The 27,085-nt window shown below is 49.6% G+C and overlaps 10 protein-coding genes across 10 annotated transcripts; 2 read left to right on the top strand and 8 right to left on the bottom strand.

The window, feature by feature from the left end:
- Nucleotides 1-1,781: 1,781 nt before the first annotated feature.
- Nucleotides 1,782-4,301, bottom strand: N7503_008925 (uncharacterized protein; the record flags this gene model as incomplete). The annotated part of the gene is made up of 1 exon (XM_057068472.1): nt 1,782-4,301. The coding sequence occupies one exon, from the start codon at nt 4,299-4,301 to the stop codon at nt 1,782-1,784; it is 2,520 nt and encodes an 839-aa protein (XP_056919327.1).
- Nucleotides 4,302-4,586: 285 nt separating this feature from the next.
- N7503_008924 (uncharacterized protein) lies at nt 4,587-6,155 on the bottom strand (the record flags this gene model as incomplete). Its single annotated transcript, XM_057068471.1, has 2 exons — nt 4,587-4,934; nt 5,049-6,155. 2 exons carry the CDS (start codon nt 6,153-6,155, stop codon nt 4,587-4,589), a joined length of 1,455 nt encoding a protein of 484 aa, XP_056919326.1.
- A 386-nt stretch (nt 6,156-6,541) lies between these two features.
- On the top strand, nt 6,542-7,516 carry N7503_008923 (uncharacterized protein; the record flags this gene model as incomplete). Its single annotated transcript, XM_057068470.1, has 3 exons — nt 6,542-6,693; nt 6,720-6,744; nt 6,875-7,516. 3 exons carry the CDS (start codon nt 6,542-6,544, stop codon nt 7,514-7,516), a joined length of 819 nt encoding a protein of 272 aa, XP_056919325.1.
- A 628-nt stretch (nt 7,517-8,144) lies between these two features.
- Nucleotides 8,145-9,603, bottom strand: N7503_008922 (SEC14 family lipid-binding protein). The gene is made up of 3 exons (XM_057068469.1): nt 9,175-9,603; nt 8,947-9,070; nt 8,145-8,870 (listed from the first exon to the last, which is right to left on the bottom strand). Exons 1-3 carry the CDS (start codon nt 9,414-9,416, stop codon nt 8,220-8,222), a joined length of 1,017 nt encoding a protein of 338 aa, XP_056919324.1. The 5' UTR covers nt 9,417-9,603; the 3' UTR covers nt 8,145-8,219.
- Nucleotides 9,604-10,749: 1,146 nt separating this feature from the next.
- On the bottom strand, nt 10,750-13,205 carry N7503_008921 (Ras GTPase activating protein IRA2; the record flags this gene model as incomplete). Its single annotated transcript, XM_057068468.1, has 3 exons — nt 10,750-12,753; nt 12,808-12,941; nt 12,992-13,205. The coding sequence occupies 3 exons, from the start codon at nt 13,203-13,205 to the stop codon at nt 10,750-10,752; spliced, it is 2,352 nt and encodes a 783-aa protein (XP_056919323.1).
- Nucleotides 13,206-16,457: 3,252 nt separating this feature from the next.
- Nucleotides 16,458-17,153, bottom strand: N7503_008920 (seipin co-factor family protein; the record flags this gene model as incomplete). Its single annotated transcript, XM_057068467.1, has 1 exon — nt 16,458-17,153. One exon carries the CDS (start codon nt 17,151-17,153, stop codon nt 16,458-16,460), a length of 696 nt encoding a protein of 231 aa, XP_056919322.1.
- Nucleotides 17,154-17,477: 324 nt separating this feature from the next.
- N7503_008919 (uncharacterized protein) lies at nt 17,478-18,600 on the bottom strand (the record flags this gene model as incomplete). The annotated part of the gene is made up of 4 exons (XM_057068466.1): nt 17,478-17,720; nt 17,775-17,884; nt 17,936-18,244; nt 18,297-18,600. The coding sequence occupies 4 exons, from the start codon at nt 18,598-18,600 to the stop codon at nt 17,478-17,480; spliced, it is 966 nt and encodes a 321-aa protein (XP_056919321.1).
- A 588-nt stretch (nt 18,601-19,188) lies between these two features.
- N7503_008918 (peptide alpha-N-acetyltransferase MAK3) lies at nt 19,189-19,852 on the bottom strand (the record flags this gene model as incomplete). The annotated part of the gene is made up of 2 exons (XM_057068465.1): nt 19,189-19,437; nt 19,502-19,852. 2 exons carry the CDS (start codon nt 19,850-19,852, stop codon nt 19,189-19,191), a joined length of 600 nt encoding a protein of 199 aa, XP_056919320.1.
- Nucleotides 19,853-20,141: 289 nt separating this feature from the next.
- Nucleotides 20,142-22,149, top strand: N7503_008917 (phospholipid:diacylglycerol acyltransferase; the record flags this gene model as incomplete). Its single annotated transcript, XM_057068464.1, has 3 exons — nt 20,142-20,465; nt 20,539-21,946; nt 22,004-22,149. 3 exons carry the CDS (start codon nt 20,142-20,144, stop codon nt 22,147-22,149), a joined length of 1,878 nt encoding a protein of 625 aa, XP_056919319.1.
- A 2,252-nt stretch (nt 22,150-24,401) lies between these two features.
- On the bottom strand, nt 24,402-25,837 carry N7503_008916 (phosphatase PAP2 family protein; the record flags this gene model as incomplete). The annotated part of the gene is made up of 2 exons (XM_057068463.1): nt 24,402-25,290; nt 25,419-25,837. The coding sequence occupies 2 exons, from the start codon at nt 25,835-25,837 to the stop codon at nt 24,402-24,404; spliced, it is 1,308 nt and encodes a 435-aa protein (XP_056919318.1).
- Between the last annotated feature and the right edge of the window lie 1,248 nt (nt 25,838-27,085).

The following is a 27,085-nucleotide window of genomic DNA, read 5'->3' as shown; positions in this document are numbered from 1 at the left end:
GTTTGCGGGATGGTTTTTAGCATGACTGAGCTTACTATCGTTGAAGTCTCCCAAATCCCGACACTCACTTCTCCTATCTGACGCACCGGCATTCCCGTGGACATTTCCATACAAAGCAGGTCCTCAGCCGAATCCGTTGACGACTCCCAACGTATGCCCGATGCCCTAACGGTCCCGCCCCAACGGTGCCTCCGAAAGTACAAAGTCTGGAGAAAGGAAACTTTCAAGCCACATGGACATCTCATATTGCAGCGGCGATCAGTGAATCCGGCCAAACCAAGGAACTTAAACTTCCGACTAAAGTCTAAATGCCACAATTCTTCGTCAGGGGTCAAGCCCACCAAGAAAAAGTAAACAAGATAATTCGAAAGAAAAGTCCATACTCTAGCCCCCCTTTACCGTAGATATCCAGCGGTGAACTCTGATACCGGAAACAGTAGCCATGACCGTTCGGCAGTGGGAATCCAACGGGGCAAACAGCCTGTAAGAGCATTGGTGGAACCGAAGCAAATTAAACGTGGTCGATCAACATTTGACAGCGGGCCAGACCCCGGTCTCTTCAGGGGCCCGGCTTTGCTTCCGTACTGCATAGCAGGTTTTTTTTCCTCCCTAAAGACCGTTGAAGGAATGTTCTTCCTAGATGGTGTCGGGAATTACGTAGTGTCCCTATATTTAGATCTGTCTCTAATGTATAGTGCGTTCCTGGCAACTCGCTTGTCTTAGAGCTGGGCCCTTGTTTTCAATAGTTCATTGGTTCCCGCTAAGAAGAACTAATGCAGCTTGTGCAAATATATGTGCCATGCATATTGCCCAGGTGGCTTGGAGTTATTGTTGTCTTTGATAACCAGTCTTATGATTTGATAGTAACAACTAAGCTGAATCCTCCGCCTGACGGCTCATAATCCAAATAGTGCTTTGATATGTTCCCGTGGAAAGTTGTCTCACTTTCATACTATCGGTATAACAATAATGCCTAAGGATTCCACGGGTCAACTGACTTTCTTCATTCGTCACCTCAAAGGTATAATCAGGTGGTCGGAGCCCTGCATCAGAGCTCATCACTGTGGACAGGAAGAAAAAAATACCAAAAGCACGGGCCAGCTCGTGGTGCAATGGAATTGCAAGAGCGGTGATGTAGGAACATCTTTAGCAGAGCGAAAGCTTGCGTAATCGGAGACAGAAGCTACAGCCCACTAATGTTGAGGTTACATTTGAATCAGAAACCATTTTAATTTTGAAAAGTTCTAGTCTCCAAGGTGATGACAGACCTTCATGAGACGACTCATCGTCCTATGTAGGATTTGATATGGTGCACTTCATACACTAAATTTGCATAAGGCTGTACACATAGTGTCGTGGGATCATTTTTGGCTAATTTCCAAGATCAAGTTGTGACAGCTGTCAATATAGGCCATATGTATCGGCTTTCTCTGGGCTGTTATCCACTAGTGAGGCAACAACTAGATAATATTACATCATTCCTGCATACTAGGATGTTTGAGGACGCTCGAATAGATAGAGGCTCCAACCTTGGAACTCTTTTCAAAATGGTGAACTCTATAATGCTGGAAAATGGGAGGTAAATGGTATGTATCTTTGTTTTGGAAATAATACACAGCGATTATATACAAAGATGAGCGGAACAGAAACAAAATATAGTACAAGTCTATGTCTATCCAAACCCGCTGAATAGGATATCTCATGCAACACGACAGCGCTAGGCGACAGAAACCAATAAGAGGAGAAGGGTCACAAAGATCATTCAAAGACCTTTGCGATGATTATATCTTTTGGTGCCAATTCTTGTTGCGTTGAATTGGCACATGGATGGCATTTTGAATCCTCCACGTCAAGGGACGCGGGACGCCCTTCCATTCACTGTCTATGACAGCCGCAGCTTGGAGCATAATAGAAACGGAGTTGATGGGCTCGTAGGTAGAAGCGCCGTATCTTATGTCACGGTCAACGAGGTATTTAGCCAGGTGAAGCTGGATGAGGCGTTCTTCGCCATGGGGCTTGTAGCCGGATGAGAGGAAGGTTAAAGGCATATCGTGGAATTCAGAAGGAAGTTTTTCCAAGACAGATTTCCGGATTCTATAGTCCTCGAAGTGAACGTCCATGCCGACGATGATCTTGCCGGCGTCAAGACGCCAAATTTCACTCATTTGGTTAGTACTCTTTTTGAATGACGCGTTGCGCGTCAATGAGCTGAGTACGGTTTTCCTCATGTTGCTGGTCACGGATCCATCCATGCATGCATACCGCCATAGCACTCGGCAGATGTTGTAGTGTTGGCTTTTAAATGCAATGAAGAACAGGCGCTCCCAGATCTGGGGCACAAATCGGAAAGAAGGAAACTTGGCGCATTGATATGTGTAGTGAAGTGCAGTAAGGATGTTGGCACGACACATAGGCAAAATCTGATTGAGGATAGAGCTGTCGATGTCAAAGTTTTGCTCGGCGCAGATCTTCAATAGCGCGTCCACGGCGCTAAAGTTCTCGCAGCGCGCAGCTACACTGACCATTTGCCCAAGAAGCGAAGAGCTAAACCAACCCGCGCCATGAGTTTTATTCATAAGAGCGACGAATGATTCAACATCCTGTCCACTTTCAAGGTGTACAAGTAGCGAGTCTTGAATCGTTAACTGGAGGGCAGTTCGAATCACCTTGACATCCGTCATAAAGCCATTCTGCACCATATGTGTAATGAGTGACGCCTTGGCATTGGACGTAGTCAGAGCCGATAGCAAAGCAAGCCATGTATCTGGGTTGGGACGAATGTTCGCTCGAGGCATCAAGTTCAAGAACTTGCGAAATGCCCAAGTATCGTGACGCCGTGCCGCAGACCGCAGAAGAACATTATAAGTGTCTACTGTCGCAACATGTTCTGACTTGAGGAAGACGATCCGAGCAGCATTGAGCTGTTCGTGCTCACACAAAAACTCCAAAGCTCGATTCAGCGCAGCAGTAGATATGATCTGATGATACGCATCATGCCGAAATAGATCTAAAAGATGGCGTGAGATCTGATTGGCATGCGGTACCCATTTTATATTCCGGGATGCTTGCGCGCCAAGGGTAGGTGGCCCGCTTGCGCTCGTTAAATCCTCAACATATTCCGCAAATTCCTTCACGGAAGTCAATGACGAGCGTAACCCGAGGACATCCCTTAGTGTGAGCGGCTCTAGAGCATGGCGCTGCCAGCTCCAAACTCCACGAATCATCGGAGCTGGAATGTTTCTGCGCGAGAGAACTTCCCTCTCCATGAACATGGGGACCGGTGGCTTCCTAATATCAGCCAGAGGATCCCCAGAATCCTGGGCGGTCTGGGCACTTTTGATGCGTGCTTCGACCAGCTCCATGACGTGCTCCGATCCCGTCAAGATAGCCTTGCGGTTTGTTCCGTCACCCTCCCTCGGATGCAAGATTTGCACCTTACACCCATTCCGCACATGCACGTACCAGATATTCTCTTTCATACTCGTATTCATAATACCAGCAAGAAGCGCTACCGTCTCCTCAGGAATTTGTAGCTCTTTGGATCTGGTGCTTCTCTTGGGCTCCGTACGAGGGTCGTTCTGCACATCCTCTAACAACAGCTTCATGTCATTCCAGCCGTCCAAAGTGCCTCCAAACAGGCCCTGTCCACGAGTCCTCCTCACATAATCTCCATACCGAAGCTTTCTTCTATCCCGGACGGACAACTTGCTGATCAAGATCTTTTTTGACGGAAACTCCGTCCCCGGCTCTTTTTCGAGAGTTTGAGCAGCCGCTTGTTTCTGGCCCGTTAATCGTTTTTGTCGCAGCTCCCTATGACTTAAGTTGCCACGACGTCTATGTGATTCGGGGGCATCAGACGCGGTCTCGAGGAAACCATTGGACTCTTGTGACAGTCCCACGGGGAAGCCCGCGATGTCATGACTTGACTCAATGGCATCTCGAGTACCCCTGCTTCCCGACGTACTCGCAGCCCCATCTTTCACAGTTGTAGACAAATTCGGAGGGGAGCTATTGGCAGATCGACTCGTGGCATCGGCGGAGCTCCATCGGGTGCACCGGGGATGGAATGTCGGCGAGGAAGTGTACGAAGGAAGTGTGGCACGAAACGGATTGCTGGGAGCTCGATTGCCTTTTATTGGAGCTGCTGCGGGCGTCAGGGACGCGATCGGTCGTCGTTGCTGCAGGGCAGAGGCGGCCCATCGGGGGTAGAGGAAGAGGAGAGGATCTTCGGGGCCGGCCGCGACAGTGTCCAAGACGGCAGAAAGGCGCCTTCTTAGACACGGGTGGCCACTCGAGAGCATATGGATCGGTGCACTAGTGGCATCCGGTGCTTAAAACAGAGGTGGTAAAGATCGCAAAGTGTTGAGAAGTCCGATCTTTTGGCTCCGAAAAATCTACGCGGGAAGGGAAGGCGGTGGCCGAGATCCCGACAGCACGCGACTATTTACATACTTGGCAAACGCTTGGCTTGTATAGAAAGTCCCGAGATTTGATTCTGTTTGAACATGCTTGCTAAAGGTCGTGTACGTAGCTAATACAGGCCAGAAGAAACAACCGAGAGTTCTGGTTGGCGTTATAGCCGGGTATTAATAAATATGCCCTTCGTGGCCAATTTGCGCGGCCTTGGGGATGCCGGTTATATCCTTCACTTTCATTACATGCAATGGCTCGCCAGAAGCCTGCGCTCGCTTGGATAGTAAAGTGTCATGTCGAGAAAGAGGTGTCAAATCGAGTAGCTCAGATGCCTGGCCCCCGGCTGTATCAGTGAAGACATCTGGGCCGGTAACATGTTGCTTAGCACTCTCGACCACCCGAATGAGGTTATCTTTCTTGCGCTTGATCTTGTCGGAATCTTTATGCTCTGGGTCATCGGATGGAGTGGACAGTTGCTGGATGATGTTGCCAAGGTATGTCACGAATTGCCAGCGTGATGCCTGAAATAGGAACATAGGCATGATCTCTGAGATCTTTACAGGCAAGGAATAATTAGCCTCCAATCAGGAGAAAATCGTATGTTCTCTTGAATGCAGTGTTAGGGAAGCACTCACCTTGTCATTAAGATAATAAAGCTCCTCCCCTCCCTGCTCGATAAACGTCTTCAACGCATCGATCCTCTCTCGATCAATCGATGCCAACTTCAACGCATACATGAGAGAAGGAATGTCTCCAATCTCTTCGAGATGCTCCTCTTCGTCTACCTTGGTATTCACCCGACTCAAATAACCCGACTCAACCGTCGAAAGGCGCGCGATACTTTGCTCGCGACTCCTCGCCTTGGAAGAATGAATCGTGAAGTAATCCTCAGTCAACATATGCCCCTTCTCGAATTCCGAGCGATCACGATGACGCCTCTCTGGAATCTTCTGGCGCAGCCGAACCCAGCGCCGCCGTCGAGCAAAGGAGTGAAACCACGGATGCGTACCATGCCACTGTGACGAGCCAAAGGAGAGCGAATACTGCCATCCTTGCTCATCAACATCGGCTGACATATCTACATACCATGTCCTCCATGCCCATTCCCAGCTTGGGTCGGGCACTTGGGCATTTGTGATGTTGACGGGACTGGGTCGCTTGTGCTGGGTCATCCAGGCGCTAGGATCGAAGTTGAGAAGCGAGCTGTGAGAGTAACGCGGCACGCCGAAGAAGAACCAGCCACGCTGGTTTTCGTATAAGACATCTAGTTCGGTGGTGGGTGTTGCAATCGTATCGAAATCGGGTTGTTGGCCTGCTCCGCTGCTTGATTGTGTGGTTTCATTTGTAAGGCTCTGGGCTTGGGAAGGGGGAGCAAAGTCCACTGTATCGATTTGAGAGATTTCTGTTCCGTAGTCTGGTTGTACTGGTGTGTTGGGCTCGTTTGCCGGTCCCGTCGAGCTCTCTGCTGAGACTGACCCGCGCACTTGCGACGACTCCCTGCTAGGGGATGTCTCGGTGTCTGTTGAAAGGCCAAGCCTTTCGGGTTGCCATTTGGCGTATTTGCGCTTTGCTAGTTGTCCGGATACCGATGTGCGACTTATGTGTTTTGATAAATTGCCTTTCTGACTGCGTTTCGAGGCTCTTCGTGTGGATTCTCCATTTGACGGCTGTTGCGAAGGGACAGTATTGTCCACCAGGGAAATAGTGGGAGGGCTACTCTCCACAGCCGTTGTTGTTGTCATCTTCAGCGGGCTTGATTATATGCTTCAATGCTTTATTCGGTTGGAGCTGCGAAAACTTGGACGTGGATCACAAGGACGGCATTATCCTTGGAATGGTCGCATTAAACCGCTGCTGCCTGGTTCAGTCCAGATCCTGCTGGACAGAGGACAAGTATATCAGAAAAACAAAAGAAATGAGGCTAGAAAATAAAGCCAAAATGCGAAAGTGGTATAATAAAGGAATGAAGTCACAATGTCACAAGGTGTAGTGAAAGTTAAGGTGTAAGTTGGATCCGATCGATGACATCGTTTGCGGGGACCAAAACGCCAAGACCTGCAACGCCTAAACGCGTGAAAAACAATCTCCGGATCAACACTCTAATACTTCCCCCACAACAGCCTATACAATGGCCGCACACCAGCGCAAAGTTGAGCTACAGTCTTCAGCAGACTTGACTTATCTATATGCCAACACAGTTGCGCTCTCACGCAAGAAACTCGACCTTTATTTCCCCCTTCAGCAACAAACGATGAGACACCAGATCCGATGCGCGAACGCGTACGAGAATTAGTCGATGATGTGAGTCGAACCAATCTCGAGCCTGAGTCTGTAAAATGGAAGACACATAATACATCTGTCTGTCGTTGCTTCCCAAGACAGGGAAGAGGGAGACCAGATCCAACCCCAGAGCGGATAAGGTAGAGGGGCAAACCAGCTGACAGGTCATATCTGACTCTAGTACATAAACCGCACCTTCATAACAGCCTCTGCCTCAATCAGCATCAACGGCATCGATTCGTCTCATCCACAGTTCCCATTCCCAGCATCCTTCACCGCACCCGAGACAGTCGAATACGAACCCTACGATACCGAGCTAGCATCCCGCGTAACAACCCTATATGCACAGCTAGAGTCGCTCACGACAACAGTGGCACAGCAAAGACGGGATGCGCCTCGACAAGCGGCAAAGGATTATGCGGCGCAGTTGATGCAAGTACTTAAGGATGAGGACGAGGATGACGATATCGACGAGAAAGATGCACAGACGACTGGAGGAGCCGGTGAAGACAAAGATGGAGCCATGGATGTTGATGCGGGAGATGGTTCAACTAAGCCAAAAGAGACAGAGAAGTCACACTCTCGTCGTAACCGTCCGGATCCTTCATGGGAATTACAGGTTCCGCTTGGTACTGATGCGGAGGCAGAGAGGTGGCGGAGTGGAGATATGGCGGAGGTTTATGAGCGTGCCCTGCGGACATTGCAGCGGTTGCAGGGTGAGGCTGATGTGGACGAGGAGGGTTCTGAGGGTAATGCCTTGGCTACGACAGTCGGGAAGGCAGAAAGGGCTGGGCGAGCTGCAGATGTCGTCGAGAGCATGTAAAGGGATGGTACTTTTTCTGGGAGTTAATGTTCTTCTTTTATTCAATGGGCGAGGCGTTTGGTGCTGGGGGATCATGATACCATATTCTATTCTGTTTCAGGCGCTTCTGGGGTATAGACCCACCAGGTTCATGCAATGTCTACTACTACGAGATATCTACTTGGCTTCAGTTCGGTGCGTAAAGATTCAAAAGAATTCATTCCTTATGACAGTCGCAATTTCGCTATGTGCTCAGTGTGTACACTCCAAATAAACAAAAGCCAGTTTCAACTTCACTCCCCAAACTCGCTTTTGTAATCCGCCCTGACTCGCCCTTCTATATCAAGCGCGGGCATAGTTGCTTGCTCAACAGGCAATAACAGGACATTTAAAAACTCTCCATGATATCTAAATCGAACGCAAAGGTAAAAGACAAGGGGCAAGGTATCCACGGGTTGTGTGGTGGGGTAGTCGGCGATGATGTGTTGATTTCCAGAAAAGACCCGGTTGTCAGAGGGATATCAGATGCAAATCCCACCACGTTTGATAGGTGGGTCTCATATCGATAAGGATATACCAATCGTATTTTCTCTTTTCTCTCCGGTCGTTTTTTCTCTTTTTTTTTTTCTCGAAATAGGGGGTGAGACTGCAATGTTTGCAGTATCATGACCACCCAGTGGATGTAATTAACGAGTGGAAAGGGAAAAATGTTCTATGATTCCATTTATGCGCTGGCCTGAGCGCCCTCCTGACCCTCGGTATCCTTCTTCTCGTAACCGGGATCCTGGTTCTCGATGACGGCAGCCTCGTCCTGCTTGGGAGCGGCCTCCTCCTTGGGGGCAGCCCAGGCGGGGGTACGAGCCCACTCAGGATCCTGCCAGGGACCCATGTCGGAGAGCTCACAACCACCCTCACAGGAGCAGGAACCACCGAACTCAACGGGCAGGTTCTCAGCAGGGACCTGGGAGAGCAACTCCTTCTTGTAACCACTGCCCAAAACGTGGATCTTCTCAACGGTAACGGGGTCAAGGAAACCCTTAACGAAGTTGAAGGCAGCACCGAAACCCCAGGGGGCGTTGATGAGGTACAGCTTACCCAGACGCTCGGGGTAGTAGTTCTGGGAGATCTCGGAGGCCTGGCGAACGTATCCGTAGACAGAGGGAATGCTGGTGACACCAACACCCTTCAGGTCCATGATGGTGCAGCAGGTCTCGAGCAGCTTGCCAGCCTTGCGCGAGCAAGCGGGCAAACGGGGGTCGGCCAGCTTCTCATATTCGGTAACAAGGTTCTGGAGCATGCGCTCGCTAGTGGTGATCTTGTACATGGCGTCGAGGTCAATCTTGCCTAGCTTCTCGATGTAGACGGGACGGCCATCCTATAACATGAATTATATTAGTTCTGCTGTTTGAGCTGGCCAATGACCTAATATGCTTTGGGTGGCGATAACCTACCTTGTCGGTCTTGTGGTAGTATTGGGGGTAGAACTTGAACACCTCAGCCTTCTCGTTATATTCGAAGACAGCGGGGAGCTTGTCAGTTCCGAATTCCTTGCGCCACTTCTCGCAATTAGTGAACCTGCAAAAAGCAAGAAAAAAATTAGATGAGCTCATGTCTTCACATGTCAAGCGCAAGGCTCCCCGTGGGGAGAATGCCAATAACAAAAGGATCGTCAAACGTACATAGCCTTGGCGTCGGCGATAACGAACTTGCGGGCACGCAGGAAACGCAGGAGCGACAAGGTATCCAATCGCTCAGTGTAGCCCTCCTTCTCGAGCTCCGCGCGGAACTGGACGACCTTCGCATCCTGCTCTGGAGTGGTGTGGCCAGGGTGACCAGTGTGGGCTTCCGGAGCAGTAGTGGGGAAGGTGTACTGGTCGTACTTGGGATCAAGAGGCAACTTGTGCTCAGTAGCGGCTGCCATGTTGAATGATGTGGTGGGAGGGGCGGATGTGGAAGATTGGAAGAAAGTTGGTTGTAGGAGGGAAAGGCGGAGGGGAGGCGTAAGTGGCCACAAGGATAAAAACGACGGAGGGATCGGCCACTTTGGTTCACGGTAAACAAGCGCCCGGAGCAATAGTCTATTTTTTTTTAGGCGGCAGAGACTAATGCTTACCCGGTAAATGATCACCGAAACAGATAAATGAAAAAAGAAATAATGATGTTCGTCGAGTCAGAGCTTTGAGAATCAGGGGGCGAGTTTCGGCGTTGAAGAACCGCGAACTCCTTTTTTTTTTTCTTCGTGTGATTGTTATTTGAAACTGTTGCAACTAGGGGAAGATAATGTTTGATTATTGTAACAAGACCATTGTTGATCTCCTACTCAACACGTCATTGTCAAATAGCTATACAAATCAAGTTGTCCGCAAACGGCCCAACCCTGTATGCGGCCTTGACACAATCCTATGGCATGCAAGACCAAAAGCCCGTGCCAGAAACGTTCGAAAACCCAACCTACCGGAGTGAGGGGCAAAGAGGGGCGTTGAGGCGGTGTCGTGTCAATGCATATGCTGAACCTTTACCCTAAAAGAAATGACGTCTAAATTGACTGTCAGGAGTACTTTACCTAGCTCGAACTGGCCTACAAGGAACATGGGTACCTTCGAATGGTATATGTGTAACCCAAAATTCAATTAGTACCTCTAGGCTCTGTACAAAGGGAATTGTCATAAACAGATACGGGTATTAAATCCAAACAACCACACATAAAGACAAACATATTATTATACACAGCGCAAAAGACCCGGGAGTCAGAGCGGTGAGGGCGCAACAGAGACAAATGCCAGAAATTGAGATTGCAGGCGTTAAAGAGCCCGAACCAACCCACAAAACAAACAAACAAAAAGGCGCGCTGGGTATAACTTGCAGACGACAAAATCAAAATACAAAGGAGATGGTCCAAAGAGTCTTTCCAAAAGATCGTCTGCTGATCCCGAACCAGCGGGTCAAGCGTTGATCGTCCTCCGTCAGATATGTCCGTGTATCAACAACATTCACACTAGACGCATGGCTCAACTGGGAAAGAGCGAGAGCGTCAGAATCATAGCAGAGGAAGCATTTCATTCCGTTCATCGATGGTCGAGAATGGACGGTTCATGTATAAATCGGATATAGATCCGGGTCCATCATATCATCAAAAAAGATTAGGTGGCGAGACTAACCGCCAACCGATGCATTTCAGGTTGGAGAGGGAAGGGCACAGTAGGCCCTACACTCAGTCTCATATCAATCATAAAGGGATCTGGGGCGCATCACCATTACCACCCCTTCTTTCGTGCAAATCGCTTGTTCAGAAGAGTCAAGACCTTGCTGACATTGAACTGGACATACTCCAAGTCAAGGTCCTCCAGGCTGTCCTTCTGCATCTCCAAAAGGTCATCAAGCTTGAGATCAAGCTCCAAAAGCCCGCGGGCACGGCCCTTGTAGTGCAGGCTAATGACGAAAGTGCCGGGAAGAGGGCTCTTGAACATGAAATAGATGTTCGCCCGGCGGTTCTCCGGCACATTACTGCGGCGGATGACACCCTCCTTCTCCAATTGCTGGTGGGTAAACTTATAGGGACCAAGTTCCTGGTGCTTTTCCTTCTTCCGCTGTTTGCCCTCGGATTGGCTGCGCACGTTGTGGAGATAGGACTTGTAAGTTTCAAGCTGGCCTACTAGATACGCGTTGTGATCGCGGATCGTGGCGAAAACCTCTTCGAGTTTCCGTGTTTCCTCAAGCACCTTCTCCTTTAGCGAACCAAGGTGCACTAATTCTTGCTCCACCTCATCACGGAGAAGACTGAACTCATCCGATCGATCGATCACACCCATGTCTTGCAGCTGACTCAGCAGTTCCATGGTGCGGATTCCCTTCCGTACCATAACAGCGTCATTCTTCAGGGTGGCGGCGGCTTCGGCAATGCGGTCCAGCCGAAGAGGCCGACGCGCGACCGACGAATTGGGAGGCAAGGACCGGAGAATCTGAACGAAGGTTGACTTGGCCTCCATGAAGAATACCTCCTCTTGGGTAATGTCCAAGGCAGCCGTCAGATCATCCAAGGCGGTTTCCCACCGACTGAACAAAGGCACAGTAATGGTGCGGTTCTCTTTGCGAGGAACCTGTGGGGGCGCAGCTCCAAGTTCCTGAAGCAGTAGAGAAAGATGCGAGTGTTGATCCTGGGCCAGCGCCGCAGTGTGCTTCTCCAACAGAGCGTGAGTGGCATACATTTCATTCAGTGTGATCTGGAGCTCAAGGTCGCGCTTGGAGAGAGCGACGTAGTTGTCCATCTCAAGACTCTCGTAGAAATCTTGAACTTCACACAGATCGAGCAGGAACTTGTTCACGCGCTCCTTGTTGGACTCAATGAAAGGCTGTAGGCTGGCCATATAAGGCTCCTTGGCGTACGAGGGTTTGTTGGCCAAGTTCTGCAGCATCTTGGCAATTAGCGTCAGAGTCCGGCGGGGCTTGTCGGTAGGGGTCGCGTCAATCAGCATATAAGAGCGAGGAGTCACAATAGCAGGGTTGATAAAGCGGAGGAAGAAGAAGCCGCCGATCAGAGTACAGATGGTCTGGTCCTGTGCATCGGGATACTTGCGGCGGGACAAACTGCGAATCTGCTTGCAAATCCACCGGATTCCGTACGGAGTCTCGTCAACCGAGTCGATGATAGTGGTCAAGAAGCCATTTGCAATGTCGGATAACATCTTCAGGCGAGGAGCAATGATGGCTTGCACCTGCTCATTCGCCGCAGCATCTTCTGCAGTGACCGAGCGGGCAAGGTAGTCTGGAAGGGTGCCGGTCTCTTCTTCGATCTGCTTCACCATGCTCTCGTAAACCTTCAGGGGATTGATCTCCAAATCAACATCGCGCAATTCGATCAAGGAGTTGATGCGGTCGGCGAGGACCTGCTTCAGGTAACTTTGACCGGGGCCACGTCGCGTGTATGTGGTCATCATACGAGACACAGGGGTATTCTGGCGCAGGAGGGAGGAGTATTCTGGGGTGTTATCGAACTGGTAGGTAAGGACGGATTGGAACATGGTGAGCAAAAGGTGCTCTTCACGGCTCTCGTACTGGTTACCGTAAATGGTGAACATGACGGTCTGCAATAGAGAATCGATCTCCGCCATGGAAACAAGTCGACACAAGTGAGCAATGTGGCGGGGCTCCGATTGTAGAAGGAACAGAAGGTTGCCGTATTTCTGGGTTTTCTCATCGTTGGGGAAGAAACCTTCCTGGGGGTCGGCCGTATCGTCGAGGTGGCTTGCGACTTCATTTTGCTAGGGGTTGGTGTCAGTGGATAGTTTGTTCGCAGTGGATTGAACATATCTTACCTCCTCAAGGGCCATTCGGTTTTGAATTAACAAGGCAATTCGTGAATCCAGGTATCGTACGTCCTTTTCCAACACGAAGTTCTTCTTGGATTGGGACGAGATCTTGGACTTGAGTTCTCGCAAGTGTTTCTGTGCTGCGCGGGAGTCAGTACTGACCAGGATGTATAAGGGGTTCGCGGCGTACCTTTGGCCAAATCATCCGAGATCTCCAAATCCCTGTCCTTGGCAGACATGGACAGGTATAACGCGGTGACTGACATCCGCTTGGATTGGCGGAGCGACCGCGTATCGTGGGACGACATGGTGTTCTGTCGTGCGACGGGTTGAAACGAGGAAGAGGAGGACGAGGACGCTCGGGATATTCTCGATGCAGGCTGAAGCATCGTCGCAACTGACATTGTGTGGTAGGGAATGGGAGGTCTTCGAAAGTCCGAGAGCACTTCCGACGACCGTTGTTGTTAAGGTCGCTGGCGCGAAACTGGTAGATAAGAGAAAGCAAAGTCAGAAGGGCTTCGAGAATTCCAATGAAGAACTCTCTTGCTCTGAATAGGAAAGAAGTGTCAAGGTCAGGTGCCCAGTGGACTAGTTCGCATACCTCACCCCGAGCTGAACTGCTTCTTTTTTTCCCACAACAGGGGGGGGTCCGGCAAAGAAGGTTTTTGTCGCGACCACGGAAAGGGGAGCGGGAAAAGCGGTCGAAAGGCGGCGAATCACGATCAATGCGAGGCGCGCGACGGAAGGGTTAGGCGAGAGTGTAAAGAAGAGAAGAGAAGCCGGAGGGGTGGGAAGGGAGGGGAGAATTGGAATTGATCGGAGGGGGAGATTATTATTTCGTTAGTTTGCTGTTAGGGCGGTTCTGGGGAAAAAGGTCAAGGACAAGGTGGATTAACAGTGGAGCTATGGACCATCATGATTTCCGTCTACATGTTAAATTTCTCTCGTATGATAAATCAATTAATGAATTAGAATTCCCTGTAGACAAGGTCAGTCAAGGTCTATCGTATTGGATCCATCCCTTATGCAAGGGGAACCATATCCCATATCTTGGGGATTTTAGTTGACTTTCGTGCTTTGTTTCTTTTTCCTAATTCTGTGTAGTCTTTTCTATTTTTGATTTTGCATCAATTATCTAAATTCATTATTCGTTATTCAGTCTTTTTCCCTCCAAAAATGGTTGTATCTATAGGTTATTTTAGCACGTAACTTACCCCTGGCCCATTGTAATGCGTTCGCCACTTGCGAAACATCCCCCCCTTTTTTTTTTTTTTTTTTTATCTCTACCAAAGATCCACGGAGTATGTTACCAGATTTGAGACTCGAATTCTATTTGATCCATTGCACACCATTCCAAGGTTCCTTTGATGATCGTCCCAACCCTTGTCATCCTTGTGTCTCCTTGACGTCAAGCAACGGTGCCACCTAGTCTATGCCTTGACCCATTCGCTCCAGGTACCTGCATCCGGAGGGGCCATAGCCGGGCCGCACTGACTCTCAAGTGGGGATTCTGGTTGAACCGTCATGATGCCTTGTCCACGAGACCTCCATGTGGACGCTTAGTTTCAAGTTAAGTTATGTTTTGCCTTGTAAATTGATTCACTCTAACCTTGGTTGACTTCTGGGGTTGGAATCGGGGACTTCGGATGCTTATCAAACTCCACTGTTCTTAACCCATAGAGGACACTTGCCTACTGCAGGTGCATCAATCGTTCGACACTATCGGATGTCTCAGACGTAAGGACTCTAGCGGATCTCTCAGCCGGATTGGCACCCGGTTCCTTCATCCGACATCGTGTGGTCCGCGTGGACTCGTTCTCATTTCTCGTTACTTCCCACTTGTTCCGAGATAGGGATGGCATCATGACATCCTGGAACAATATGGGACATGTCTCGTCCTTCTCTTTCTGTACACCTGTATATTGTAGACCTGCTCAGTCCCTGACTCCACATGGTTCAGATAAAAACCCTGGGGCCTTCTAGTGTCCCAAGCTCAACCCTACTATACCCAATTCGAAGCTGTCGCGTATGCGGGGGTGCACTGGACACGCAGTTATCTTCGTTGCTTTTTTTTTTTGTCTTGCCCCCTCCCGACTCGAACCTGGCACACATTGGCATTCCTGGTCAGTGCTTTTCCTGTTCAGGGGTAAATGCGCACGAAAGTGGATCCGGTGGGACTCGGGATGGAGACTCGAGAGGTCCCTCTCCGCAGCATGAACTCTACAGGGAAACCATGTCCCCCTGATCGTTCACTTCCCACTGCCGTCTATCCGTGTCTGAGACAATCTCATGCACATACTTCAGTGTGGCGTGAGGGAATGCAAAACCATTCTTCGCATACGCATGTGGTTGTTTTTTAATTGCATATTTATTTAACTTTTCTTTTTTTTTTAATCCACATCCGCCATGCTCATCCTAGCCCGGCCGATCAACCACACGGGCCACATGCATCCCATCCCGTCCATCATGAAACGCACCAAGCTCCGTCGCAGATCCGTTGCAGCTCAGTAACCCCCTGATGCCGGGGGTTCCCGTGCAAGATACACGCCTTCGGGGCAGGGGTACAGTAAAAGGCTACGATCGGCAATGCATGCACAGTATTGGCATATCTCGAGTGCGCGCGGAAAAGGCTGGTAACTCAACGGGCCGCTCCTCCTGGAGCTCGTGAGCGGGGCGATCGTCTCTACGGGTTAGTGCATACCTTGGGGCGTGCCCATCCCAGAATCTTGACATCCATGGATCGATCAATCGTATGGGCCTTACATTCTTCTTACTTAACGTGGAGAATGGTCAATGTGGATGCTAGGTCGGCTGACTGCATATGTCTGTGCTGCGATAGCGTTCGAAGCTCGGCGCAATGTGAGAGCTTGAGGGATTTTGATTACCCCAGGTAAGTTTGACGCTAGTCATCGAGGCTCGCAACGAGTTCGGCTAGTTGCGTGTTGACGCAATGCTTTGGCTCGGCGGTCCACGCTAGTTGGCATTTGTGATAATCTTTGTCTGGGGGCCGTTGCCTTTTCCCGGCTTGCGGCTGGTTGGGCATGAAGATATGCCTTCTGACTTCTATCTTGAGATCTAGGGTCGATATCCCAAGCGTCAAATCCTTGGTTTTTGAAACTTGCCAAGCCACTCATATGCATCCTACGCCAGGGACGGCCCGGTTAAAGAGGTCTTGGGTTGTAGACCTGGCTCTATGCTTGATAAGGGTTGTACAAATTAGTGTCAGCGAATGAGCTTCGTATTAAATAAAACCTTGAAACACCTAGGGAAATGCACGTAGTACAGTAACGGTGGGCGACTTCCAAGGTTGGACTTGAGACGCTGGTCCAGGTGTCTTGGTCCACATGTGTATATAATCGGCCCCTAACGTCGATCTGATAAACCCCGGGAAGTATACATGAAACACCGGCTAAATATATCCCTGCTAACGAATATACGTGTACCATTAAATTGATAATCAACGGATGGAAAGTATATAAGGAAGGTAAAATGAACTTGATACTATATAAGACAGTGATAGAAGTAGATACTCTCAACAATCTGAACCTAGAACAAGTAAACCAGTAAAATCCACGCCACCAACACCACCAACAACAACTGAACAATAGATGTTTCAAGCTTAAAGCTACCCCCAGTGATCTCCTCAGTTATCTTTTTTATCCTCTTTTTTCTCCTCCGAACTCTCCTCTCCCCCCTTCTTCTCCATCCTCTTCCTGTGACTGCACCCTAGGAAGCCAAAACCGACTAATCATACCTCCCAAAAACCGTTGATCAATCCACCTAAGCAACCCATAGAAGATCCATCCCCATCCCCAAAGCGAGACACCCATCATACTAGCAACCAATAAAACGGGCCCAAGAATCAACAACGACAAAACCGCCCACAAAATCAGCGCAACAGCGGCAAAAACAAAAACGCCCGCCAGGAACACTAACAGCGGGACCCCACAGCAAATCATCTGACAGATGATAAACGTTGTCGCGATCGGTCTCTTCGACGCAGCCTCGTACACCTCGGCCTGTTTATTCGGTGGGAGGACGTACATCACGAGCCATTTCATGAAGTTCTCGAATCGGTCCATCGTTGATGGCACGATATTCGTGAACCATCCCGTGAAACCGTTCCAGAGTCCTTGGAAGGTCGAGGGTGGAGTTGGCTCATGCTGGGTGCGGGGTGTGCCTTCGTCGCGTGGAAACTCGCCCGGGACAATAGGATCGGTCACTTCTTTGGTTTGTTTGTGGATTTGTTTCACAGGCCGGTCTAGTTTTGGGATGTTTTTGGCGGGTTTGGGGGTTTCGGGTTTGTTCACTGGGACGCGGTTGAGGCCGCCGGTGACTTGGTCGAGAGACATGATGGGTGGAGGGGTTTGAGGAGGATGCCCAGACAGGTCAACCTTGAAGTGAAGGGCTGAGATACGCGTAGATCAGAGTAAGTTTAGCTGCTAGGATAATTCATGATCTGAGGACATAGATCTATATCAACCGTTAGACGGTATGACGTAAGGGGCGCCGCGCAAACTTGTTAAAATATATTAATTTGGGCAACCCACTCTTCATTGATGTAACTGAGCAGGCCTAGTTAACAGAGAAAAAAAAACAATGACAGGGAAGACGTTAAGCAAAAAAGTCTATACTGAAGACTGCATACGCCACTTGCTGTCGTGGCTACTTCTGGTTCAATTGATCCAAGTGTCAAGCCCCTCTGGAGATAGACCTCGTAGACGTTCGTAAGAATCTTCATGCGTGTCTGGGTGGGGCAACTGCCTAATTTTCAATTGGGAAAAGGAATATTTGGCAGGCTTTTTCCTCTTCGTGCTCTTTTGCGATGACTTATGAGCTTCACGGAAGATAAAGGCGAGAAGGCAGCCGATGTCTTCATAGAAGTACTCGCGTGCTGGCTCAAGATATGTATGGCTCCACTACCGGATTGTAATCAGTATATATATATTGAAACATTCACGCGGAAAGCTTACCATGCCCTCGTTATTGACTTGGTAGAACCAGAAATCCTTCGAGTCAGTAGCTAGCCCGTATACTGTACACTCCTTTTCGCCCTGGCACCTACGTGCCTTGTGGACCATGCCTATTAAATGTTAGTTTAGAAACTATATTAAGTTCAGGTCTCATTATTTACCCATAAATGCATGTACGGTTGCCTCATCAAAATACCCTGGTGTCTCAGTGTGCACGACGATGAAATTTGTCGAAAAGTCCTCGACCGGACCGTACCACAGACTATAATAGGGAACCCCGTAAATGCCATAATCTTTACCTGCCCGTGGCTCACCCCCAAAGATGAATTCAAGATCAGATTGAAGGGTAAGTGAGTTACTGATCGCTTCATTTACTCTGATAAGAACATGCTTGAGAAGAACATCTAGCCGGGTTCTGCGGGTTGTTATATTGTTAGGTTCATGGAGGCGAATGGCATTCAATAATCTCTCTGTGTAGGGTCAGTCATGGTCAATATATCAAGGCTAAAAGCAGAAACATACCAAATGTCCGAGTAAGAGGGATATAGTGACGAGTCTTCATCCACACCAGTGAGGGCCCGGCTAGAAAGCGATGTCCAGGGTTCCCGGTCTCAGTAAAGAGAGCATCGACATCCTTGAGTTTCACATCCCGTGCAGGTATAAAGTAATCATCAAGAAGGCGAGTGGTAGTCCACGTAGCCCTGTCGGCCGTTCTTTTCAATTGCTTTGAGGTAATCTTGCCCTCTGCTCTATCAAGGGCCGCTGCAAATACTTGCTTGACCCCCTGCTCGAGCTTGTGAACTCTTGTTTCTTGTCGAGCTTGCATGATGTTATTGTGAGATGACATCAAGGTAGACAGTGAGTGCGAGAGGGAACGCTAAACAGAGAGAGAAAGTTTTAGAACAGGGAGCTCTATAAGTCGGCCGTATACATCTCGAATAGGTATAGTATTCGTTCAGGAATACATTTGATTGGGATGCGGAACTCAGCCATGGATTGACTTCCGACACAGGATGTGGTATATACGTCTTTAATGAAATATATTAGGCTATTTCATGTGCGCACCAAATCAAGTGATCAAAAAGGCCGACGGAAGTCCTTTTTGGGTGGATTGAGACCGTTGGCCTATCTCGCCCTGACTGTGTCCAACCTTAGGAGATATCATCAGGACTAGATTGAAGATGATGTTGGCCCAAAGAACAACAGACATATGAAGAATAGCCATGTGTCAGGTCAAAGGCCTTTTTATTCACCTGAATGCTAATTGCGATTGTAGCAAAAGGATATCCTGACATTCAATCCAGACGCCGGTTCCATGTAAGAATGCAAATCTATCTTTTCTAGTCATTTCGCATCATCATGGCATTGCTTGACCTATCCAGACAAGCTACAGTTATCCCTTCAATGAACGCCCTCACCAAGGATTACCATTCCCAAGACCAGGAACAGCAGCGGGCGGCTCTGTCATCACCGGCGGCGGTGGCGGCATGTAGGACTCGTAGGGCGGTCGAATCGAGCCAACGCCTTCTTTCAAATATAGAACAAGCCGATAGGCAGAGTTTCCGTTCAAATAGTATCGATGGAGTCGCTTGCTGCGAAGGAAGCCAAGCCGTTCGTACAGTTTCATCGCCGCAGTGTTTGTTATCTCGGTCTCGAGGACGATCTGTTATGCGCGACGCTGGTCAGCAAAGAACAGTGCAATAAACTCCCATGGAGCCAGGACAAACCTCATCTGCATTCCGCTCAATCATTGCATCAATGGCCATGCGCACCAGCTTCGTCGCAATGCCCCTACCCCGGTACTCCTCGCGCACGGCCAGCATGGCGATATACCCCCGGAGTGGACCGCTGCGATGCGGCTCGAGTTTTGATACCACGACTCCAACCATCTCATTTTTGTCATCCATCGCCAAGAAACAAAGGTCGCCCCACTGGTAGAGGAAATAGCGGTAAACGTAGATGCTGTAGGGCTCGGAGAGATCCTTGGAGATCAGCTGGCGCATTGCAGCGACATACTCGTTTTCGCGAGCACTTTCATACCGCACATAGCGGAGGGGAGAGGGGGCATCTTGGCTCATTCCGGAGTCATCGAAGGTCGAGGTGTGCCCGAATGGTTGGAGGAGCTGGAGGGGAGGTGGGGAAGCGATAGCAAGATAACCTGGAATCACAAGGCGGAAACCATAGTGGACTGGATTGCCATGTGACGCCGATCGTCCCGTAAACGATACATCCCATTTTAATTATTTTTTCCCTTTCGATCCTCCCTAGGTTACTGTTGCTACCTGTGTTTACCCTTTCGGCGAGCTTCTTTCTGCCAATCAATTGAGTTTGGTTCGGTTCACGCCCTCTTTTTTCTGAGCGGTCGCTATGTTGCGCCGCCGCGCGGGCAAGGACGACACCCCGTCCATCGACGGCAACAACCGGGATCTGAAATCACAGACAGAAGAGGACAAGCTTCGCGCGGAATTTGATGGCGTGAAGGTCAAGCAGCTGGTGATTCAACAACCGCGGCGGAGCAAGCGTCGCAATGGGCTGATCTTCGCGCTGGGCGGCCTCTTCGGCATCTTCATTGCGGTGTTTTTCGCGAACCAGCAGGAAGTCATTAGCTTGGAGTCGCTGTTGGACTTGAATCTCGATACCTTGATCGATGCCATTCCACAGGCAATTATGAGTGATGCGAAGGAGTTCTCGGTATTGTAATCCCATACTCTGTAGCTTGCTGTTTACTATCCGGCCAGCCCGCTAATCGGTCTAGCTGCTACAGCAACATGAGCGCGACGCCGTCAATTACGATTCTTTCGCAATCGGCCTACACCTCCGATCACAAGGTATTGAAGCAAAACACCCTGTCGTGATGATCCCTGGAGTTATTTCCACGGGCCTCGAGAGTTGGGGAACGGGAGATACTTCGCGTCAATACTTCCGTAAGAGATTATGGGGCAGTTGGAGCATGATGCGGGCACTGGTTATGGACAAGGCAGAATGGAAGAACCACGTCATGCTTGATCGTGAGACTGGCTTGGACCCGCCCGGTATCAAGCTGCGTGCGGCCCAGGGCTTCGATGCGACCGACTTCTTTATCACGGGATACTGGATCTGGAATAAGATCTTGGAAAACCTAGCGACAATTGGCTATGATCCAACAAACGCTTTCACGGCCGCATACGACTGGCGGCTCTCATACCCGAACCTGGAAGTCCGCGATCAATACTTCAGTCGGCTCAAGTCATATATCGAGACCGCGGTGCAGGTGCAAGGCGAGAAGGTCACTTTGACATCGCACAGTATGGGGTCACAGGTCGTGCTATACTTTTTTAAGTGGGTAGAGAGCCAAGAGCATGGCAAGGGCGGTAAGGACTGGGTGAACAAGCATATCGACTCCTGGATCAACATCAGCGGATGCATGCTTGGTGCTGTTAAAGGCTTGACGGCTGTGCTATCAGGAGAGATGCGTGACACAGCGCAACTAAATGCCTTTGCTGTATATGGACTTGAAAAGTTCCTGTCCAAGGAAGAGCGAGCTGAAATCTTCCGCGCCATGCCAGGCATTTCTAGCATGTTGCCCAAGGGCGGCGAAGCTGTATGGGGTAACGCAACGTGGGCGCCGGATGACCAGCCAGGCCAGTTGATGAGCTTTGGCAACCTACTTAACTTCCGCGAGACCAACTCATCTTGGACGCGCCGCAATCTCACCGCACCTGAGAGTCTACAGTACCTTCTGGACCAAAGCGAGGACTGGTACCGTAATCAGGTACTGGAAAGTTACTCACACGGTGTCGCACACACCGCAGCCGAAGTTGAGGCCAACGAGAAAGATCCTCGCACGTGGCTGAACCCACTCGAGACCCGGCTGCCTTATGCACCAGACTTGAAGATCTACTGCTTCTACGGCGTAGGAAAGCCCACCGAGCGCAGCTACTGGTACCAGGAGGAGATGGACCCGCTAGTCAATCTCAACGTCAGCATCGATACCACTGTCACAATAGATGAAAAAGTTGACCATGGTGTCAACATGGGTGAGGGTGATGGCACTGTGAACCTACTTAGCACGGGCTACATGTGTGCCAAGGGCTGGCGCATGAAACGGTATAACCCAGCCGGCTCAAAGATTAAGGTCTTTGAGATGCCACACGAACCGGATCGCTTTTCGCCTCGCGGCGGACCTAACACTGGTATGTTCATAATTTCTCCGAACAATTATGTTATGCAACCACTAACCATATGACCAGGTGACCATGTCGATATTCTTGGTCGTGCCTCATTAAATGACCTTATCCTCCGTGTAGCCGGCGGCAGAGGCGATGAAATCGAGGAGACCTTTGTGTCTAATATCCGCGAGTACGCGGACCGTGTAAAGATCTTTGACGACAAATAGACTTGGTAATGCTACAGGGCTCAGCCTGCTTTTACGACCACTTTTTAATTCCTTTGCTATGTTCGTAATTGTACCAAAAGAACCATCTCAGCATCCAACTATGAGTCTGCATGCCAGATTGGTATATATAATGATACAATCAATGCAGATAGTACTTAGGCAGCTCATGTATACTGCACAATCGCGAAATTATATATTGAGATACCGGCTTTAAGGACCGACACCAGGTTATCGCCGACTCATCAGTAAGCCCCACAGGGCGTACCTAAACCCATGGACAGACTCCGTGTACTGCCATAACACGACAAGTATAGACCTTCGTTTTTTAAGTTTCTCGTATTACAAGTCTATCGTGGTCATAAGTCTCTTTGCTCATTCGAGCGTGATGCACTAAGCTAGGAAGTAACTTTTGCGATGGGAGCTAGGGATAGTCAGGCGGAGCTTACAGAAGCTTTGCTGTGGGGGATGGCTTGTGGACCTGGAAGGTCGAAGCTACGTGGAAAACATGTGCAAGAATGGTTCCGTATTTTAACCTTGGAACAAGCTCTGGATAATAATGACCTAGGGGTGATATCACATTAGAAGTAGAATTGTAATATAGGTATGTAATATTTAAAATACCATAGTCTCCATATACTGGGTTGACCATACATACATTAGCTCTAGTCTGCAGACTCAATAGCCAGTCAGAGCATCAGGGCATCCCTGTTCATGCTATTTCAAAAGATAATGTGTGCAGCTACCGTAGAATACGAGAATTTGCGCAAATGACTCAGCGCAGAAAACCAATGTAGGTCAGATGTGACTGCAGCATGTAAGTAACTCTCCCTCGCTAAAAGGTTGGTATGCCACAGCACACGATGTATTCCCGAATTTGAGACCCAGCCTCGGAAGGGCACATGCGAATTTTGCCCGTGGGATCGACGAGTGAACAGATGATGACCGGTGATCTGCATGATCCAAAAGCGGGGGCCAAAAACTTGCAAGGGTCATGATGATCTGCACTGAGCCAAATTAGTGGTCTGAGTGGAGTGAGGGACACAATTACGGGCTGCATGATAATACTGTACGTGCCAAGTTGAAATCGGTATTGGGTAGGAAGATTGGTACGGTGAGAATTTACCGGGGTATTTGTGTATTAATGCAAGGTTTTACAAGGTGCGGTGTGGGATAATAATGTAATGTACAATTCATAACTTCATCCTCTAGAGTTTAAGAATAATAACGATACGCCAACGCGATCGTCCCCAAAAAGGTAGGCCGGCCGATCGCACATGCACCACGCCCTCTCAACAGGGGAGAGAGGAACAGAACACAAGATATTAGGTGTTAGGTGGGCGGAGTGAGTGCATGTTATGCCTGAGCTGGATCGTGCCTTATTCAAAGCCAGAGGCGAAGAGATCGGCATGAGCTAGGAGAGAAATGGGCTCCGTCGAATCCCATTTTCCTCTCAGTGTGCCGCAGTAGTCCGTGTTGCAAGTTCATCCGCGAGGAGTTCCTTGCCAGACGAAAGCTACTTGATGTTCCCAGGGAAGATTCCAGTAGGAACCACCCGATGCCGACGCCGGTTTTGACCTGCCAGCGGTGAAGGCACCATAACGAAGGTTAGACCGATTTCACGGTCCAAGTTGCAACCCTTCTCTTTCTATGTGCCGATGCAATAAAAATGTCCTCAAAAGCAAAAATATCCAAAGTTCTAATGCACAGCGAGTGTAGTGCAAGCAAGAGGCGCCGAAACTTTTTGTTCCATAAAAAGCCGTTTCCCAGACGCCGGTCATAAGCGATCGACACGAATGATAAAATGTTTGTGCATGTGCACGAGCCGAGAAGCAAAGTAAAAAGGTGGCCCGTGCAAGAAGTCGTAGCGAAAGACATGGGTCAGAAAAAGATAAAAGTGCAGATCGTCCCAAGGGGGACGTCTGCGTCTGTACAAGCGAATGTTTCCAAACGGTGGTGATTGCGGAAGACGCAAAAAAGCCCCAGGTAAGGCCCACCACCGGAATTAGTATTATAGACGGAGTTTGTCACTTAGAAGTGACGAGGCATGTACAGCCAGAAGGTAGATAACCTTCGGCTCAAGGCGGATTGGGTGCCGCGCGAACCGGAGGTTTCCAATAGGATTAAAAACCTTTAGGTGTCGAAAATGGTTCAATGCATATAGTGGTCCAACATGATCGTCAAAAGTAGAACGCCGTGAAAAAATAAGATGCAATAATCAACAGGTCGAACAGGGTATTTGCATACCACTGGAATTAGCGACCAGCTTCAAGGTCGTGGTGGTCGTGGTTTGAGGTGAGGGTTTCGCTTTCCCAGGTGTAATGGTCATCGACGGGGCTGAGGGAGCCGGAGGAAACCGAGGAGGAAGAACCAACGGTCCACTCATCGCTGTCCAGATTGAAGTCACCGTCGAGGCTGGCGAGGTCATAGCCAAACTCACGCGAGGCGTCGCCAACCTCCACGTAGTCGTAGTCCCAGCGGAAGTTCTTGTCGAGTTGGACGCGAGGAAGGAAGCGAGTCTTAGCAAAGTAGAAGGCCACAGTGGCGAGCAGACCACCACAGACCAGATCAACCGCATAGTGGTGAGAAAGGTACATGGTAGCCCACCACATCCAGAGAGTATATGTGACCCAGAGGAACTTCATTCGAGGGAAGACGTGGCTCATGAAGAGAGCCGCGAGGGTGGAATCAGCAGCGTGAAGCGAGGGAAAAGCACCGAACACAACGGGGGACTGCTTGAATCCAGAGGTGTACAGGTCGATTCCAAGCAGCTTGTCGATGCGAGCAAGACCAGCGGGGTTTCCCTGCATCGAGTAGTCCGCAGGAGCGAGGCCGTACAGATTCTCATACCACGGGGGAGAGCACGGGAACACCAACTGAACGGTGACGGCCACCATGCTGATGTAGCCGAGAGTCCGGGCGAAAAGTGGAGTAGTACCGGGAGGACCGAAGACGAAAAGAATTAAAGAGACGACAAAGGGCGCGCCATAGTGGCAAAGACCGTAGGGAATCCATGCCAAAATGTCCAACACCACGTTTTGGTGGGCCGAGAGGATATTGCTGATGTTGGCACCGTATAGGATGTTTTCCATCGCGGGTAGCACTCGGACCCAAATTGCGGGTCTCCAGTCGCTCGGAACGAACCTATGAAGCAATTTGTTAGCTTTTCTCCCGGATGATTGACGCGAAAGTCCCCAATGGGCTTTCACGATGTGACCACCGAGACGCGCAATGATAACGTCACGTGGGGCGAAAAAAAAGGTGAGACATACTGGCAAGCGTAGAAAAAGATAAGCCACCCAGCAACGGGCAGAAAGGGCAGAAAGAACTGCCGTGTGATGGGCATAAGTAGCGAGAACAGGAGAAGGCTCGAAATAGCGGTCTTCCCAAGCGGGCCGGGTGATTGCATGACGGTCAGGGAGAAGATGCCGATAATAAGCAACAGGAGGTACTGGAAATCATACACCGTCCATCGATGGGATTGAAGTGATCGCAGAGTATCGAAGGGAGAAAATGAGGTCTGCAATGTCGAGATGGACGAGGTTGGCGATAAGCGACTCCGAAGCTTTGAGCGGATCTTGCGGCGCATGCGATGCGGCACCAGGAGCTTGAATGAGCGCCATGGCACTTGGATCTGAAGTTTGCCGAACTGATTTTGTGTGCGATCCTTCCATGAGGGAAAGGTAGACATCTTCGCGGCGTGAGTCCCCTCTAGGAGGCTCTGGAATCACTCGAATGTAGAAGGGGGGAAGGTTTCGAGGGATGCCGCGGGATGAGACGGAAGGAAATCGCAGAGGAGATCAACGTTGACCGACCGGCATGGGATGGGAGTGACCGGATTGAAGTAAGGCGCCGAGCCGTAAAGAAACATAAAGAGCAAACAAGAAAGAGAAATGAGAGGGGGGATAGGTAAGGATTAAGAAGGGGAAGAGATTGGGATCCCGTAATTTCCGTATCCGTATTACACCGTTCCAAGTTTGGCGCCGCAATAAAAGTCCATGGCGTCACTAGTCCTCGGCCCCTATTGTAACCATGTTCGAATTTGGGAATTTTCGGGTCCGAACCTTTACTACGTATGGTCTACACTTAGAGCTTTGATCTTTTGTTGTTTCTTTACAATAATCTGTCTCTCAATGATCTCAATTCTGGCTTATACTGAGGGATAATGTGGCAGACAATACCGATACGAGGTCCCGACGGTGCCGGGCGGATGCGACGGAACGGAGTCAATGGGGGCCGAGAGGCTGATGCATGAGAGATCACAACGGAGATTATGAACAAGCACATCCGCTGACTTTAGAATCTCCAAAACCCGAGGTCGAAGAGAACCTGAAAATTTCTCATCGTCATCTTTTCGATCTTCCGTCACAACTTGAGCTTCTCTTCCAAGTTTCTCATAGTCATCATCACTAATAAACCTAGCCAGTAGGTACGAGTAGCTTCGTATCGAATACAAAAATTCAAAGAATAGTACAAAAAGGGTCAAGAGGGCCAAAAGGGCCAAAAAGGTGAGCCTAACCAAAAACAGAGCGTTACAATACACTGCAAAAAAAAATCTAGTCAGGACCCAGGTACGATTACCAGATCCAAAGGGGGCCTGTATTGGTTGAGACGCAAATTTTCAATATAAGATCCATAGCGAAAGGCCGATTGGCCCACCCTCCCCTTCCGCGGCCCCATCGTTCAATTACAGTATCCAACAGGAAGCACCAGATCCTCATGCCCAATTTCGCTTAGTCCACTGTTGTACAGCTTCCTTGTCCAATTCAACCGTATTACTCAGAAGTCCGTTGTCCCTGGTGATTCCAGGCGACCTGTCTAAACAACGCGGTTGCGCGGGTATTCATGTTTCACGGGTGCTCAGGTACAGGGTCCCCATGACCCGTATGATCGCCAACGGTCGCGGGGGAGCGCGTGTGTGGCTTGAATTATTGTTTTC

The sequence above is a fragment of the Penicillium pulvis genome, assembly GCF_028828015.1.
Source record: "Penicillium pulvis strain IBT 33274 chromosome Unknown contig_7_segment1_segment0, whole genome shotgun sequence".
Classification (NCBI taxonomy): domain Eukaryota; kingdom Fungi; phylum Ascomycota; class Eurotiomycetes; order Eurotiales; family Aspergillaceae; genus Penicillium; species Penicillium pulvis.
Note: the sequence above shows the minus strand (reverse complement) of the source record. Positions and strands in the feature narration are given on the sequence as shown.